This window comes from Vanessa atalanta, chromosome 1 (genome assembly GCF_905147765.1).
Source record: "Vanessa atalanta chromosome 1, ilVanAtal1.2, whole genome shotgun sequence".
NCBI classification, from domain to species: domain Eukaryota; kingdom Metazoa; phylum Arthropoda; class Insecta; order Lepidoptera; family Nymphalidae; genus Vanessa; species Vanessa atalanta.
The window spans coordinates 12,931,606-12,946,831 of record NC_061871.1 but is presented as its reverse complement, the minus strand read 5'-3'; the positions used below and the strand labels follow the sequence as shown (position 1 = coordinate 12,946,831).

The 15,226-nt window shown below is 29.0% G+C and overlaps 2 protein-coding genes across 2 annotated transcripts; both read right to left on the bottom strand.

Annotated features, from left to right (window-relative positions):
• Window positions 1-3,484: 3,484 nt before the first annotated feature.
• On the bottom strand, window positions 3,485-5,450 carry LOC125065183. Its single transcript, XM_047672675.1, has 3 exons — window positions 5,188-5,450; window positions 4,179-5,076; window positions 3,485-3,799 (listed from the first exon to the last, which is right to left on the bottom strand). Exons 1-3 carry the CDS (start codon window positions 5,301-5,303, stop codon window positions 3,578-3,580), a joined length of 1,236 nt encoding a protein of 411 aa, XP_047528631.1. The 5' UTR covers window positions 5,304-5,450; the 3' UTR covers window positions 3,485-3,577.
• A 421-nt stretch (window positions 5,451-5,871) lies between these two features.
• Window positions 5,872-8,583, bottom strand: LOC125065159 (regulator of microtubule dynamics protein 1-like). The gene is made up of 4 exons (XM_047672637.1): window positions 8,165-8,583; window positions 7,850-8,047; window positions 7,056-7,310; window positions 5,872-6,297 (listed from the first exon to the last, which is right to left on the bottom strand). Exons 1-4 carry the CDS (start codon window positions 8,261-8,263, stop codon window positions 5,947-5,949), a joined length of 903 nt encoding a protein of 300 aa, XP_047528593.1. The 5' UTR covers window positions 8,264-8,583; the 3' UTR covers window positions 5,872-5,946.
• Window positions 8,584-15,226: the final 6,643 nt, after the last annotated feature.

The window sequence follows — 15,226 nt, the reverse complement described above, 5'->3', positions numbered from 1 at the left end:
TATAATAGGCTTGTTTCCAGTAATAATAAATCGGATGGCTTTGAGTTTCTAATGATAAATCATGATAATTAGTAAATAAAAAAACAACTTTTCTACAAAAATAATAAAAGATTAATTATATTTTTGGAAAATAAAATCGACAAAATGAGGCATTTAATCACGTGACATTAAACACCAATCAGAGTTGCGTGACGTCACACCTCGCGAAACAAGCGCGGAACGCTACGTTGTTGCTATCAATTATCATTATGGCAGATAAACTGGGGGTACTACTTGGTTCTGGATCTTTCAAACACTCTGCGATTATTGACAAACTTTGTTTTTTCAACATATATCTTCTTGGCATTCGAACTTCGTTGGTATACAACCTGGTTTCATGCGCACTTGTGTATTTACCCATAATATGATACTCTGTATAATTAGTCATATCATTTGGCAACTAAAAAAATAAAAAGAGATTGAATTATTACATTTTATAAAACGAAAATAATATTTTAACTCAAACAAATCATAAAATCCTATTCTAGTCCTAACATTTTATAGGTTATGTGTGATATATTATATTTGCTAAATTCATTTCTTTTACTATACATTTATAAATAGATATATCAAGTTGTATTTAATACTTACATCGAAATGATCTTTACAGAAATAAATTGTGGAATTAGTTGACAAAATAAGAGCATCTTGCTTCCATGCCATTTAACCACTTTATTCGTATTTATTTATTGTTTGGTACGTATATGAATAATTTGTCTGGCGTTTTTATCGTTGTACTTTCACATTGGGACACCATACAGTATTTATAATACGAGGAATTCATTATTTATTAAAAAACACAATTGACTGTCATACACAAACACGGCTGTTTCGCGAGGTGTGACGTCATTCAAGACGCCATGACAGTCTTGGCCTTTTTCGCGGTCAATTTCAAGTTCATTTCTAAAAACTCAAAATACTAACATAAAAAACCTATTTTTCTTAAAATAGTATATTTTTGGGGTGAAATAGATGCTAAGCTATAGTTTTAAACTAATTTCCAAATTTTGTCAACTAGCCTATTGCCAATATATGTGCCAAGGTGACGTTGTTGAAAATTCACGAATTTATATAACATGTCATCGCATACTGTCAATAAATTCATATTGTTTCTGTTTGATCTTTTCCGTAATCGGAAAAAGAACGTTTTCTGCTAACGGTACTTCAATCGAAGACCGTTATTTTCCATTTACTTTGACAAAGTTTAATTTAATTCTAAGCACATTTGCGGATTATAACAAGTGATATCTTATATAGATTATTTCACTACATAGGAAGTTTAGAAGGTATTTCTTTCTGGTGCAGAGTTTTCTTATGATGCTTGAATGTGAAAAATATATTTAAACTTTTTTTTGTTATTTAAATTTAAAAAAAAAAAACAACATTTCTTATTATAATAATTATGAAACTTACCGTAAATACTATATTTTTACGCTTTCATATAATGGCTCTAAATTAAAAATATATATGTTACTGTAATTGTAAGTTGTAGTGTTATACTCAAAAAATAATTATAAGACTTAAAGCTATATACAAAAAAACCTTATAAACATTTAAACCACATACCGAAACTTATACAGCCTCATAAATAAACTTCGTTTAGCGGCGTTTAGTAAAAACTTATTTCTCACAATATTTATAGATAAAATTTGTGTTTATCTTTACGGCCAATATTATGTACTGAAATATCCGAAACGTGCTGCATCTCCTGGTATAAGTTTTACGTATTCGTTTAATTACAGATTAAAAAAATATTTTAATACAAGTTTTTAGATTTGATTACTTGACTTAGTACAGATCTGGTATATTATAATTGAATAGCATTTATTTCTAAATCTAAAATGTTCCTAAAACAGTAAACTATTAAATTAAAATAATTATGATTTTAATTAATATTGGTTACTGTTTTTTTTTGTTTTGGTTATCCATCCACTAGTCAGATGTATAATCTTTTAATATTTATATTTAAAGTTACAAATTTTACTTATGATTTATCGATAAATCTAGCAAAAGCATCTAGCTGAAGTCCATTCCATGAAACGAGCTCCCAAAGAAAATTGAGAATATGGCGATTTCATTGGCCAATTCATTGCTTAGAATTGTCTCACATGCCGGGTTCGTCTCACTTATCTCTAGCCGCGAACATCGGCCACCGACCAATGAGGTGCGAGTATTTTGGTTCCTTAAGAGTTCGTCTCTTCGATTGGACTAAAATATAAGTAGATATAATGTCCATAAAAAATAATTCTATTTTTCTTATAAGAGCACAAAAATGTTCTAAAATAACTTTGTTTTAATATTTAAATCAAAAGCAACAATATGATTAAAATACATAATGATATATTTTTACTTTTTATAAATGTTTATTTTTCTTATATTTTCTGACATGTTATTTTTTTCAGTATTGTGTTGAAATCGATGTTTATTAATTTTCTTATGTAGTATCTATTGTATTAGTGGTTATGACATTTGTATATTATTGCTTTATTAAAACATATTCTGTCACGTTGTTTTGATACTAATATTATACTATGTAAAAAAATATAAAAAAAGTTCGTATAAATTGTGTGCGTTTTATTTTTGATTTCCTCAAGGCGAATCGTTTTTTTTCCTCAACTTTTATTGTTGTTTATAGAAACCTTACTTGGTAATAGGACTGCTGCGTGGTCTGCCTGCGTCTTAGAACCGACCTATGTGTCTGCTTTTGTAAATACATGTATATAATAATAATATACATAATATATATATAATTGCAATTATGCTGAAACACTAGTTTTTCCGAAATTAAGAGTGCGAGAATCAAAACATTGCACCTTCATAAGGACAGCTAATAAACTTTTATGTGGTCTGTCTGCACCTTAGAACTGACCTATGTCTACCTTTGTAAATATATGTATATAATAATATAAATAATATATATAAATTTCAGCCTTGCTGAAATAACGTAATTTTTTGTCAAATTTAAGTAGCTTTGAAATTATAAAAAATATAGAAGGAACCGGAGTAAGTGTCTGCCATTGAAGTTTTCTATATATTTTTTTACATATTTTAAGATATCAAAAGGGCAGACTTGCTGTGATCACGTTTTGAAAGTCAATTTTTATGCTTTTCGACTCCATGACACACTCAAAGGAACCCTCGATGGGAATAGTGAACCTCTATTTCACCAACAGCAGGTGAAGCAGTATACCTGGCAGTAATATGGAGCTTGCTACTATACCGTAAGTCTGCCGATCACTGGCTCTCAGTCTAGTCAGTCATGTTAACCGTCAAGTAATTGACATTTATTGAAGTATTTTTTTAGAGCAAAAAAACATTAAATGGGCATTGCAATCCAATCAATTCTAGGCTTCAGCTAGGACAAAAATAAAACCAAACAACTAGTTATTAATAAAAAAAAAAAATTAAACACAATTTTTTTTATTTATATTTAGATCCACTTTAATATTATTATATTATTCACCTTTAGGTTATATTGAAAATACATCATTTAAAATACTATTTTTATTAGTCAAAATTCAATATAAGAAAGTCAGACTTATAAGGGCTTATTTACAGCAGATTTTTGAGTACACACAGACAAATCAGCTTGGTGTAGTGTTAGGTCGGCGAAGCTGTCTTCTTGATGTGATAACAGAGACTTTTTCACTGCATTCACTTCTCTATGATCATGTTTAATTACGACAGGTTTTGGTAACGAAGAAGCTACTCTTTTAGCCCATGGACTCTCTGGCAACTTCTCTTTGTCAGGTATAGTTATCTAAAACATCATAAAAGACATATATTTAACATAACTTTAAAGACTATGCATGATTTAAGATTATGCAAATATGATTTATATAAAACCAGCTTTTATATCCAACTAATGTGCAACAAAATAACTTTTCCATATTTTAAGAAGTTTTTAATGTAGAATTACTTATTTATTAAGGCAAGCCAATCTCCTAACGGGCCTAACCTAGTTAGGTTAAAAAAATACTACTAACATAAGCAGAATTCTTCAGGCTGATTTTTAGACAACCATTAAAAATTATATAATGAAAATTAATTGTCTAATGTGTCCAGCTTTCAAACATCACTTGACTCCTAAATACTAATTTATCTGTGTAGATTATTAAAAAATTAAAAAATATATTTACCACTTTCGTTTTTTTGGCACTTCTATAAGCAAGGGAGGGTAGCAAGACATTTTCTTTATTGCCCAATTTATTATCACTTGTGCTTTTTACAAACTTAGGAATAGATGAACAACCAGGTAAGGGCTTTTTTGGATGTACATCCCTCAACAGTGGAACTTGTGGACCATTCTTGATATATGATGCTACAGGACTAGTAATATGTTGATAGGCATTAATTTTGCTGGGTGTTTTCTTTGTAGATGACAGTTGATACTTTTTAGATGATAAGGGATTCTTTGGTGTTTTAAATATTTCCTTAGAACATTTTGTTTCAACAAATGGGGTTGATATACCTTCAGTCTTTACACTTTGAACATGTTTCTGTGAGTTACAGGATTTTAAAGGTGTTTCATATAACCTTTCTACTTGTACGTCAGTTATTGTTTTAGATACAATATTTTTATTTCCAGGTTCTTTTACATTCTTTTCACTTAAATTTTCTTTTTGTATTTCTATATTAATATTACTTTTTATTGTACTTGTAATTATTTCTGGAATGTTAGTTTTAGTTTCTTTTTCTGTTTGACTAATATTGCCCTCAGCTTTGTTATTTCCGTTATCATTCAAATGAGCATTATTCAAAATATATTCGACGACTTCTAAAGTATTATCTAATACATTATTGACAATTGTCTTTGGGGATGTATACATTTCAGTTACCATTTCTTCTAGTTTTAAAAAACTATCATCTGTAGATTTAACATCCCAGTCTGAAGGAGCCCTTGGAATAGAGTTAGCATTTGAATAACGATCTAAGACCGCGTTGGCGTTTCTACCGGAATATATATCGGGCTCCGAATGGGTCTCGATGACACTAATACTTTCGTCGTTTACAAATTTATCGTTATCAGTAGAACACCTTAAATAAAGTTACAATTCCAATAAATTAAACAGTTTTCATTCAATCAATATATATAGTACTTTACATTTAGAACTACAAATAATATCGTGGTAAGAAAGTAATACTTACGAAAAAGTTTGCCGAAAATTATTGCATAAAATACGTTTCTTTACTTCTTTTAAAGATAACTTTCCAAAAAATACTTCGTCATCACTAAGATTTTCATCTGCTGAGTACATGGCCATTGTTGTAATTATATTGTTACATTAATATACTAGTAACTACACTCACAATCGATCCAATTATTTTGTTTGAATGTACAACGAACTTTATTTTCACAATTCAAAATTTGAAGTTCTTGTTATGTCAAAAGTCAACGTTGTTTTGTATTGTCTTCTCGGATAAGGCTAAAGCATGGTGTTATACAGCTTAATCTAAAATTCTTAAAATCGCTATAGAATTATAATTCCCCTTATAATTACGTAAAGGTTGATTTTAAGAAAACTGCAGAATATGAGATTTATAGTTGTTTTCTTTTTTTCCAACTAGCTTAGGACATTAAATAATTTAATTTTAAAAGCCATTAATAATTAATAGTATCGTGTTCAGGTCATTGTCATATTGTACTTATACTGAATAAAATAATGGGATTGTATAGTTACATGTTAGAAAAATTATATAAATTTTAATTCTGATCAGTATTATTATTGTACTATGTATTTTTTAAATTACCCATTTTTTCAAGTTTTATTTTTGTAATTAATTTATTTTTAAGAAAATATGTCCTGAGTCATTGAATAGGTCTTAAATTACCTCGGTCTAGAAATAATTTATATGTAACCAGTCATTTAAAAGAAACAATGTAATAAATAAAGATTGAAAGTAATATTATTTTAATTTCTTTAATAACTCTGCAGCTTCCTTATTAGCTCGATGATCATCATCAGACTTGGCAGGGTAACTTGCGGCTAACTTGAGGTAATACTTAGCTTGATCTTCTTTTTTAAGTTTCAAATAACAACAACCAAGTCTAAGAAGATTAATACTGTAAAATCTTGGCTGAGCAGCCTCAGCTCTCAAATAGTACTCTAGAGCATCTTCATATGTAGAATAAGGTAATGGTGCAAAAACTGCATCAGCAGTTTTTCTTTGATGCCATGGTAGTTCACTTATTTGAAAACACCATTCACCTAGCATATGCAAGAGACTTGCATCATTTGGATTTAAAGTGACAGCAAGCTGTAACAATAATTAGATATTGCTTTAAATGTATTACACATTACAAAACAAAAAATACATATTAAAGAGACATATATCATTATATAGCAACCGCATCTAAACTTAATTGTTACTTATTCTACTAAATTAACATTCCATTTGTGGTTCAGTCGAAGTTGGATCGAAGGCGGATAAGCTTATATTTCACCTGATGTTAAGTGGTCACTACTGCCCATAGACAATAATGCTGTAAGAAATATTAATCATTACTTACATCGCCAATGCGCCACCAACCTTGGGAACTAAGATGTTATGTTTCTTGTGCTTGTAATTATACTGGCTTACTCACCCTTTAAACTGGTACACAACAATACTGACTACCATAGTTAGGTGGTAGAGTATCTGATGAGCAGGTGGTACCTACACAGATGGACTTGCATAAAGCCCTATCATCAAGTAAAACCCAGAAAGTATATATCCAGTAAGGTCACAATCATAGTGTGGCCACTGAATGTGCCAGTTCTTCTTAGTAGAATCTACTTTCCGAATTGTCGGTAGCTTTTATATTTATATATTTTATAGCCTACTTGAATAAAGAATATTATTTTGATTTTGTAGAAATAGAACTCACACTTTGGCAGTCTATATACCACTCTTCTACTGTAGTATTTGAAAAAAGAATAGTGCATGTCAGCAAGGATCAAACTATTTACAATTATTAAATATTTGCTTATAACATCTCCTTAAAACTCATGCTTTATAAATATATAGTGACTCACATCCATATGTTTCTTTACATTTTCAAGTTGTTCTATCTTTTCTTGGATACCTTCATTTGAACTTTTGGCATCTAATATCAGAGCATACCATTTTTGAACAGCAAAATTGTCTGGATTTGTTTCTAATTCTTCGGCAACCACATTATAGGCTTGTAAAATTAATTCTTTTCTAATTTTTTTGTTGTATTTAGATTCTTTAGCCATATTGTAAAGTGCACGACAAACACGCCATTTGATTTCAACATCATTTTGAATCTGTAGCAGACGAGAACTAAAATATAATCTTTATATAATTCATATAATTAAAAAATACTTTCACTATAAGAACAAATGATTAAAACTAAGGATACACAACTTAAATGCCTAGTTGTTCTAATAGCTATGTTACAATCGAGCAAAAGGGATAAAATTCGAAGGCCTAGGTTTGTACTTTGAGTCAGGCCTATAAGTAATTTGGATTTCTCTCAAGAAATTCTTAGCAGCTTGGAATTTGGCAGTGTTTATGTCTGAGAACCACTTAGAAAGCACTAAAATCTGTTGATCTTGTGCCTGTATGATTTCCTGTTGTTATTGTTGTCGGTTTTGGTTATCCTTTGGTTTATGAGAGTGAGCTACACTTTATTATATTTAACATTTATTACCTTATATGTCTCTAAATATTAAATAGAATTTACCAAAAAATTCAAAAATATACAATAATAATTATACATGATCCTCTTTTAGTTGCAGAACACTAGTGAATGGATCAATCAAAATAAGTTTATATTTTCAAAGTAATAAGTTGAACATTGTACCTTATATTTTATAAGCATGTTGTAACATTCTTCATATTTCCCTGTCTCAAACATTTTGTCAGCTATTTCTGTTACCGATGGAACTAAGGTTACTTCTTTAATAGCATTTATATTGTTCTTGCTTACGCTCGTAGGCCATAAGAACCAGAAACCAGAGAATATTTGAGTTGCTTTAACAGTCTTATCAAATAATTTAATCTGAAATTTTATTCAAAATTAGTGTATATTCATAAAAATATAGTATTAACTAATTGATTGAATTTGAAAATAAATAATTTTGTTAAGTATATGAATACTCTTGTTCATAAGAATTACCTGCGACAATTTGTTTATTTTCTTTTTAACCTCCCTGAAAATATATACCCTGTGTTGGAAAACTTTATTGTAAATTTTATTACATGTATAGATATTCATCTGTGTAGTTTGAGCAAAAAATAAATTATTAATATAACGTTCTATTACAGTTCACGTTCATTCACATGAAAATTTGAACGTAATTGTGATTCTTTGCTTTTAAACTGGGGTCTTACGTTCTGAATATAAACTTTAAATTAATAGACAGATATTTACAATATAATTAAAGATTTTGTTAACTTCTATCCAAAGAAAGTTGATTTTGTTTTTGAATCAAGAGTTTTAATGATAAGATGATATACAGCCTATACATTTATTACTTTATTTAATATTTATTAATATTTTCATTTGAACTTTGAAGTTTGAAACGCACCGCTAAACATATGTTAAATATGAAATAAACAATATAGTTATTTTATTTATAGCACTATTCTTAAGACATAATCTGTATTCTCATATTCAGTCAATTTTATCTGTGCTGTCGAGAAAGAATTGCCGCGTGATTCAAAATTATGTTTAGCGCATTATATCAAGAACGTTTTTTGAGATGCTTAGGTATTCGATATTATTTATTATAGTATACAAACAGACTGATAACATTTTTTTTTAATTTATGTGATGTATTTCAATTAAATAATAAAATAATATGCAATATATAAAAATATTTTCCAAAGTGTATATAATTAGTATGAAAGGTTGCTTAATCGAATTGTAGTGTCTATCATACTAATATTACAACGAAGAAATTTTTGATTGTTTTTTATTCAGATTACAGATTACATTCCGATTTATAAATTGTATTATAATTATCTCGATAGCATATTTGTTGCATATCTATTGTACTTATGTCAACGATCAATGATGTTGGAAGAAAAATATAGATCCAGTCATTTATCAATAAAACGCTGCATTAGAGACTAACATTTAGAGAAAAGCGCACTATAATAATTACATTACATTAGCAGCCTGTAAATTTCCCACTGCAGGGCTAAGGCACAATAATAATACATTACAATAACTATATTTTAAAGAAATGTAATAAAATTTACTATTTCTTTATAACTCTTCACGTGGGATTTATATCTATTAAAATAAACAACAAATTGATTGGAAGCTACTTTGGAGGTAAATATTTCAAAGACAATTCATAACAATTAAAGTAATTCTTAGAAATAAACATAGGTGTTTTTTTAAGTACATTTTTAACTGTAAAATTGATAATTTACACATATAATTAAATCGTTTTATTGTATTGCATATATATTTTGATATATATCTTATTTATATATATATATATATTTTTAAAGCACATACTTAGCGCATTAGATTAAAAACATAATAACAAACAATCACTGGCATTGCAAGTCTACACGTGAATATGATGTCGCTTTATTTTACATGATGGCAATAATATTCAAAAATCAATTTTTACCCGGTCCAAGGGCGGGTGTAACTGTTGACAGTTCAGTACAGTGAAGTGTAGTTGAATTTGGTGTAAGACATGTTTTTAATCTAAATAATATCTTCAGTATTGTTATCATTATGCAGAGATCAGGTAATTACGAATTTATAAATATAAATTATCTATCCGAAATCTATACATCTCTATAATGATTCGCGCCAATTACTTTTATGCATTTTAAGTTCAAATGTATAATTTCGTTATAGAAGTTTTTTTTATTATCATAATGGGGAAATAAATTTTATCGAAAAGCGTTAATTTGTTATTACAAAATCAAAGATTATATCGAGTTTATAAGCTATCATATTAGATAAAGTTTCTTAAATTTGGAAATATGAACAAAACAAGAATTTGTTATGGGTAAAGTATAATTAAAATTTCTATATTTTAATTAATTTATTAAATTGGTCTCTATCTTATGTTAGGCATGTATAGTTTTGTATATGCTTATATAATATTAATAATTTTGTTAATGTTAACATATTGGTTTCATAATATTAATAATGCATATATAAACATTACAGTTGTAATTTGATTATTGATCTATTTTGTAATTTAACTGAATGCATGTAAAAAAAACCTGACATAAGCTTATGAAAACCTTTATATGGCTATGCATTATAACCTTATGGCTTTTAATTTCTTATTAGCACATTATTTTGTGTGTCAAATTTTTTTAAAATATATATAGATGTCTTAATAACCTATACTTAATATAATTTATAGTATTTTGAAATATTGGAGATCTTATACATATTTTGAGTCATAATATAAGTTTAAATATAATGATTCATATAGATTTCCATTATTCACTACGGCCAAATTTATTTAACTTCAAGAAAATTAATTATTACTGATATGATTAGAGCTTATTTTATTACAGGTAAAATATTTATTGAATATCAATCAAAATAAAATCTATTTTACTCCCAATGTGATTCAAGTCACAACAATGTTTGTTTTAAACAAAATGTTTGATTCAATTAATATTGCAAATTGCACACGCAGCATTTGTATTAACCCTTCTAACACTAATTGGTTTCAATTGTTTTAAAGACCTGCATCCTTTAAATTACATTGTATTTTTTAATGACCTACATATCAAAAGATGTGTACACTAAAAGACATTCTTATGATCTAGAGAATAAATACTAAAAGGTACAAGGGACGTAATATCCTTGCTTCCTAGGTTGTTGGTGATGTAAGGGATGCTTAATATTTCTTACATTGCTAATCTTTATGGCATAGTCGTTATCAGATCAACGATTTGCCAAACATCTACCTAATTTAAGTATAATATTTAAAAAAAAACACTTTTTTATACCACATTAATGATAATTAATTATTGCGAGCAATTTATTCAAACTATGTCAGATATAGTTTTGGAATAAAGATCACACACTAAGCCATGAAACTAGGAAGTGAACAATCACAAAACAAAGAAACTAATCAATTTAAGTTTTTTAATTCATAGAGTGGTTCTTAATGTAGAAAACAATATTTAAAAAAATCTTTGATATTACATAATATGGTAGTAAGAACCATGGTACACTAATTGAACAAAACTGTACTTAAAACTTAATTATGAGAGCATAATATTCCATAAAGATTGTCATGTAATAATAATAGGTGTAAGAACTAAAATAGTATGTTTCATAGTGTCATTGATGTGTAAAAAATGTTTGCATCTCACAGTGCCAATGAGTGTGTGTGTATACAATTAACAGGTGCAAATTACAAGCCTCCTTTCATAATAGAAAATTAATTTGTATTTTTGCAATATATACGCACAAAACAATTTAACTTAAATTTTTTTATATCATACCAAAAATGTATTTTTTTTAATCAAATATTGAACAACACTTATGTAGCGCACTTGTTAGTGTATTTAAAAGACTACCCGAGTCTTAGGTTTAAAACCTGTCTTACTATTATTTATTATTTAAGGAAAAAGGAGGAGTTTTATTTGGAGATAATTTAAACAACAAAAAGTATTACTTAATTGTAATCTCAGACAATTGGAAACAGAGTTGTATTGTCTTTAAATGTAATTGATTCAATGTGGAACTGATTAAAGCGGTATCCTCATAATACTTCGATTAAATCGTTGTACATTTTCACATTATTGACGCTGTAAGTCGTAACTAACACTTTAGTAAATCTTTACAAGAAATTAAAGTTACACGACAACTATCGCTTTAATACAGATAAGAGATTACGTAAGATGAAATCTTACGTACGTTTGAAAAAAGAACTTATTCTTAAATTAAAAAATGGACAATATGGACTTAAAGATATTTTTTTGTTTTAAGTAAACCTTTTGTTTAGAGTAAAGTTTGGTACTATATATCATTGTTTTGTGATCATAGAGCGTACAGCGTCGTACTCTATAACTAAAGCGGTTCTCTCTTGCGGAACCCGACAGTCATAACACGCCACAAGCGTCCTGTCACTGTAATCGACACCTATCCTTACCGTTATACTCTACGTTACATGAAGCGATGTTTTTAAGGGATTTAAAGTAATGTTTTTTAATTTTGCTCGACAGCGATGCACGTGAGCACGCTTACTTTTCGATACTTCTACTTCATCTCTGTTAAATAATTAACAATATATGTTTCGGAATTCGACATGTTTATCATTATTTTTATCTTAAACCGTTTAAAAATATTAGTCCACAATATCCATCACGTTAATTATTCTGTTTGAAAGATAGAAAACACCTTAACTTTTACATATTAAAAAAAAAAGCCTGACGTAGGCTTTTCGTTTATTGTATACTACGGTTTTGTAAGAACTAACTATAAATATTGATATACTGTATGATTTGTTCTAGTGTTTTCTCTATCTATCTCGATTTTAATATTACTGTGACAATGAGATGGAGTGAAACTACGGATTTTTCAATTTTAATCTCATATTATCCATATATTATATCCATATATCTCATTACATGTATAAACGTATATCTGATTAAAAACTCAATATTGCTAGCTCAACATTTAGAGGCGGCATTACAATCGAGAGGGTGTCTTCACCCCAAAATATGGGGATATGACCCTTCACGAGCATAACTTATTGAATGAAAAAATGTTTGGTATGAGAAGTTTTGATACTAAATTGTATTTGAAGTGTCGCGAGAATATCAACGTATTCTATATTAATATAGTCCTTGTTTACAAGTAGCAGTATGGGTTCGAAGTCCGCATTAAATTAATACATCAGTTTACGATCATGTTATCATGCATTTAAGGTACTTTAAAACAATTAACTTTTATTGCATTGTTTTGCAAAAAAGGATTGATATACGACTCAAAACATTAAAAAATTCAAGAAATATAAATCAAAAAACCGTATTACTTATTTTTATTTTTAAAAAGAGGTAATTTGGACAGATTTATTATTAGGGATGTTATGGGGCTCCGTATCATGTAACCGAAACTATCGGATATCCGAAATAAAAATCTATCCCTAACCGAACTCGGTAATTTTCGTTTTTTGTTTTTGGATAATGTTACACTTCAAGAGTAGCTAATTGAATTTTAAATCTATTACTTTTTTCTGTGATTATACCTAATACTAAATATATAGCTTACAAATTAAGTTAAATTAATATCTTGTAATTTTTTCGTTCACAATATCTAAATAATCTAAAATCCGTAACCGAAACTATCCGAAGCAATCGGATAATCCGAAATAATTTGGTACCTATCCGTAACCGTATCTGAAACCGGTAAAATATTATTCATATATGCGTATCCATATACGAAATGACATATTCCTAACATCCTTGTTTAATATCTATATATGTAATAATATAAACATTTAATAATTTTTCTATTCCAAAAAATATATATTAGGTGTAATTTAAATGAATTCGAATTTGGGTGGTCGGGTTGCTCTCCTGCCAATGCTACTGTGACGTTTCGGAATCTTACAAGTTGCAAATTCTCTACGCGTATTGAAATAACTTTGAGTGCAAATGCATGTGCGGCCGGCGCGGGCGTCACTCATTGCTTAGTTCCTGTGGACGTGTGCGCATACGTCTCTCCGACGTACACCGTGTATTTGTCTTGCACACGTAAACACATTATAGTGATGGCTTAGCGCGGCTCATCCTAATATTCTAACACTCGCTTATAGTAAACAATTGACTGTTGTATTGAGGACGAGAGATAATTTGTTTACTAATCAGAAACGCCGAATGAGTTTTTAGTGACAGTTGTAGTCGTGTGTATGTGTATTGTATTATTGTAATATGATCAAATGGTTTGTTCTCAATGCTTGAATAATACTGGAAAATAACTGCAAATATGGAAACATTGGATAACCATCTGTGCTCACGTAAGAAAAATACATTACAAATACTTCTACCATTTGTATTGATATTATTATCAAAAGAAAATTCAAAAAATCTTTAATATTTAATGCTGACTGCGTTACCAGTGATTCGAATTTGTATAAATAAATAATGACTATTAACAAATTATAGAGAAGAACCGGTAAAAAATTCATTAGCTAGTCTTTATAAATATAATCGCATAAATTTATCAAATAACTTATGTTAGCAGTTATACTATTAAATAAAAGTTGAAGCGATATTAATTGCGAAAGTTGGGAAGCAATTGAACACCGATTCCACATTTAAAAATATCTTTAACGTGCTCTCGTCATTTGTTTTGTTTTGGTATCAAATGTTTACAACATAATCAACAATGAAAGAATCTGAATTTGAAAACAATGGTAGCATAGACGTCTCATTGACTCACAGAACCTTGCCTGGACTTTTTGTGTCAAGTGTTCGCTGGTAATATGCTGCCATTCCATAATTTATAATGTAGGTGTAAGCTGTGTTAGTAATCAATCGTTGTTAATGGAAGAAAGATATATGAGTACAGATAGTCTCGAAGACGTAGGTATTTGTTGTCTTCCCTGCATAGGTAGGTTCTAGTAGAATGGAATATCAAGAGCCAACGATCATATCATTGTGAAATATCTTATAGTTTTTCGTTTTTGTTTCATGTGCTGCCTATCCAACGCGACAAATAGCGGTAAGTATTTTTTTTTTTAATAACAGTACTATACAGGTAGCTTACATTCATAAAAAAAGGTTATGGTAACGGAATAGTTTGGCGGTGCAAGCAAAAAGTATTAATTTGAATATGCAATAAAATGATATCGAAAAGGAATTATTAGGTCGACGAGACCGTTTGTCCGTTCCACACGTATCGAGTGCCTTGCACGCGTCGTTTGAATTACGAGTAGGAATTCGCGACCGCTATTCGGCCGAATATGTTCGTCAGACGTCGGGCGCATCAGGCACCGTGACACAAATATCATTCCCCATGGTCATCCATTGCTGTAAGTTCCAACGATGCATGTATATACAAAACCAATAGTGACGAATGTGTTGATATCAACGACGCCTATTGTTCCAGTACGCGAAATCGTAATCGCTGAGTGGACGCTGTTTTGTAAAATTACTGTTAAGAATTATATTTTAATAGTAAAATGCGTGGTTATTAAAATAATTTTTGATATTTTAATCTATTTTCGTATGA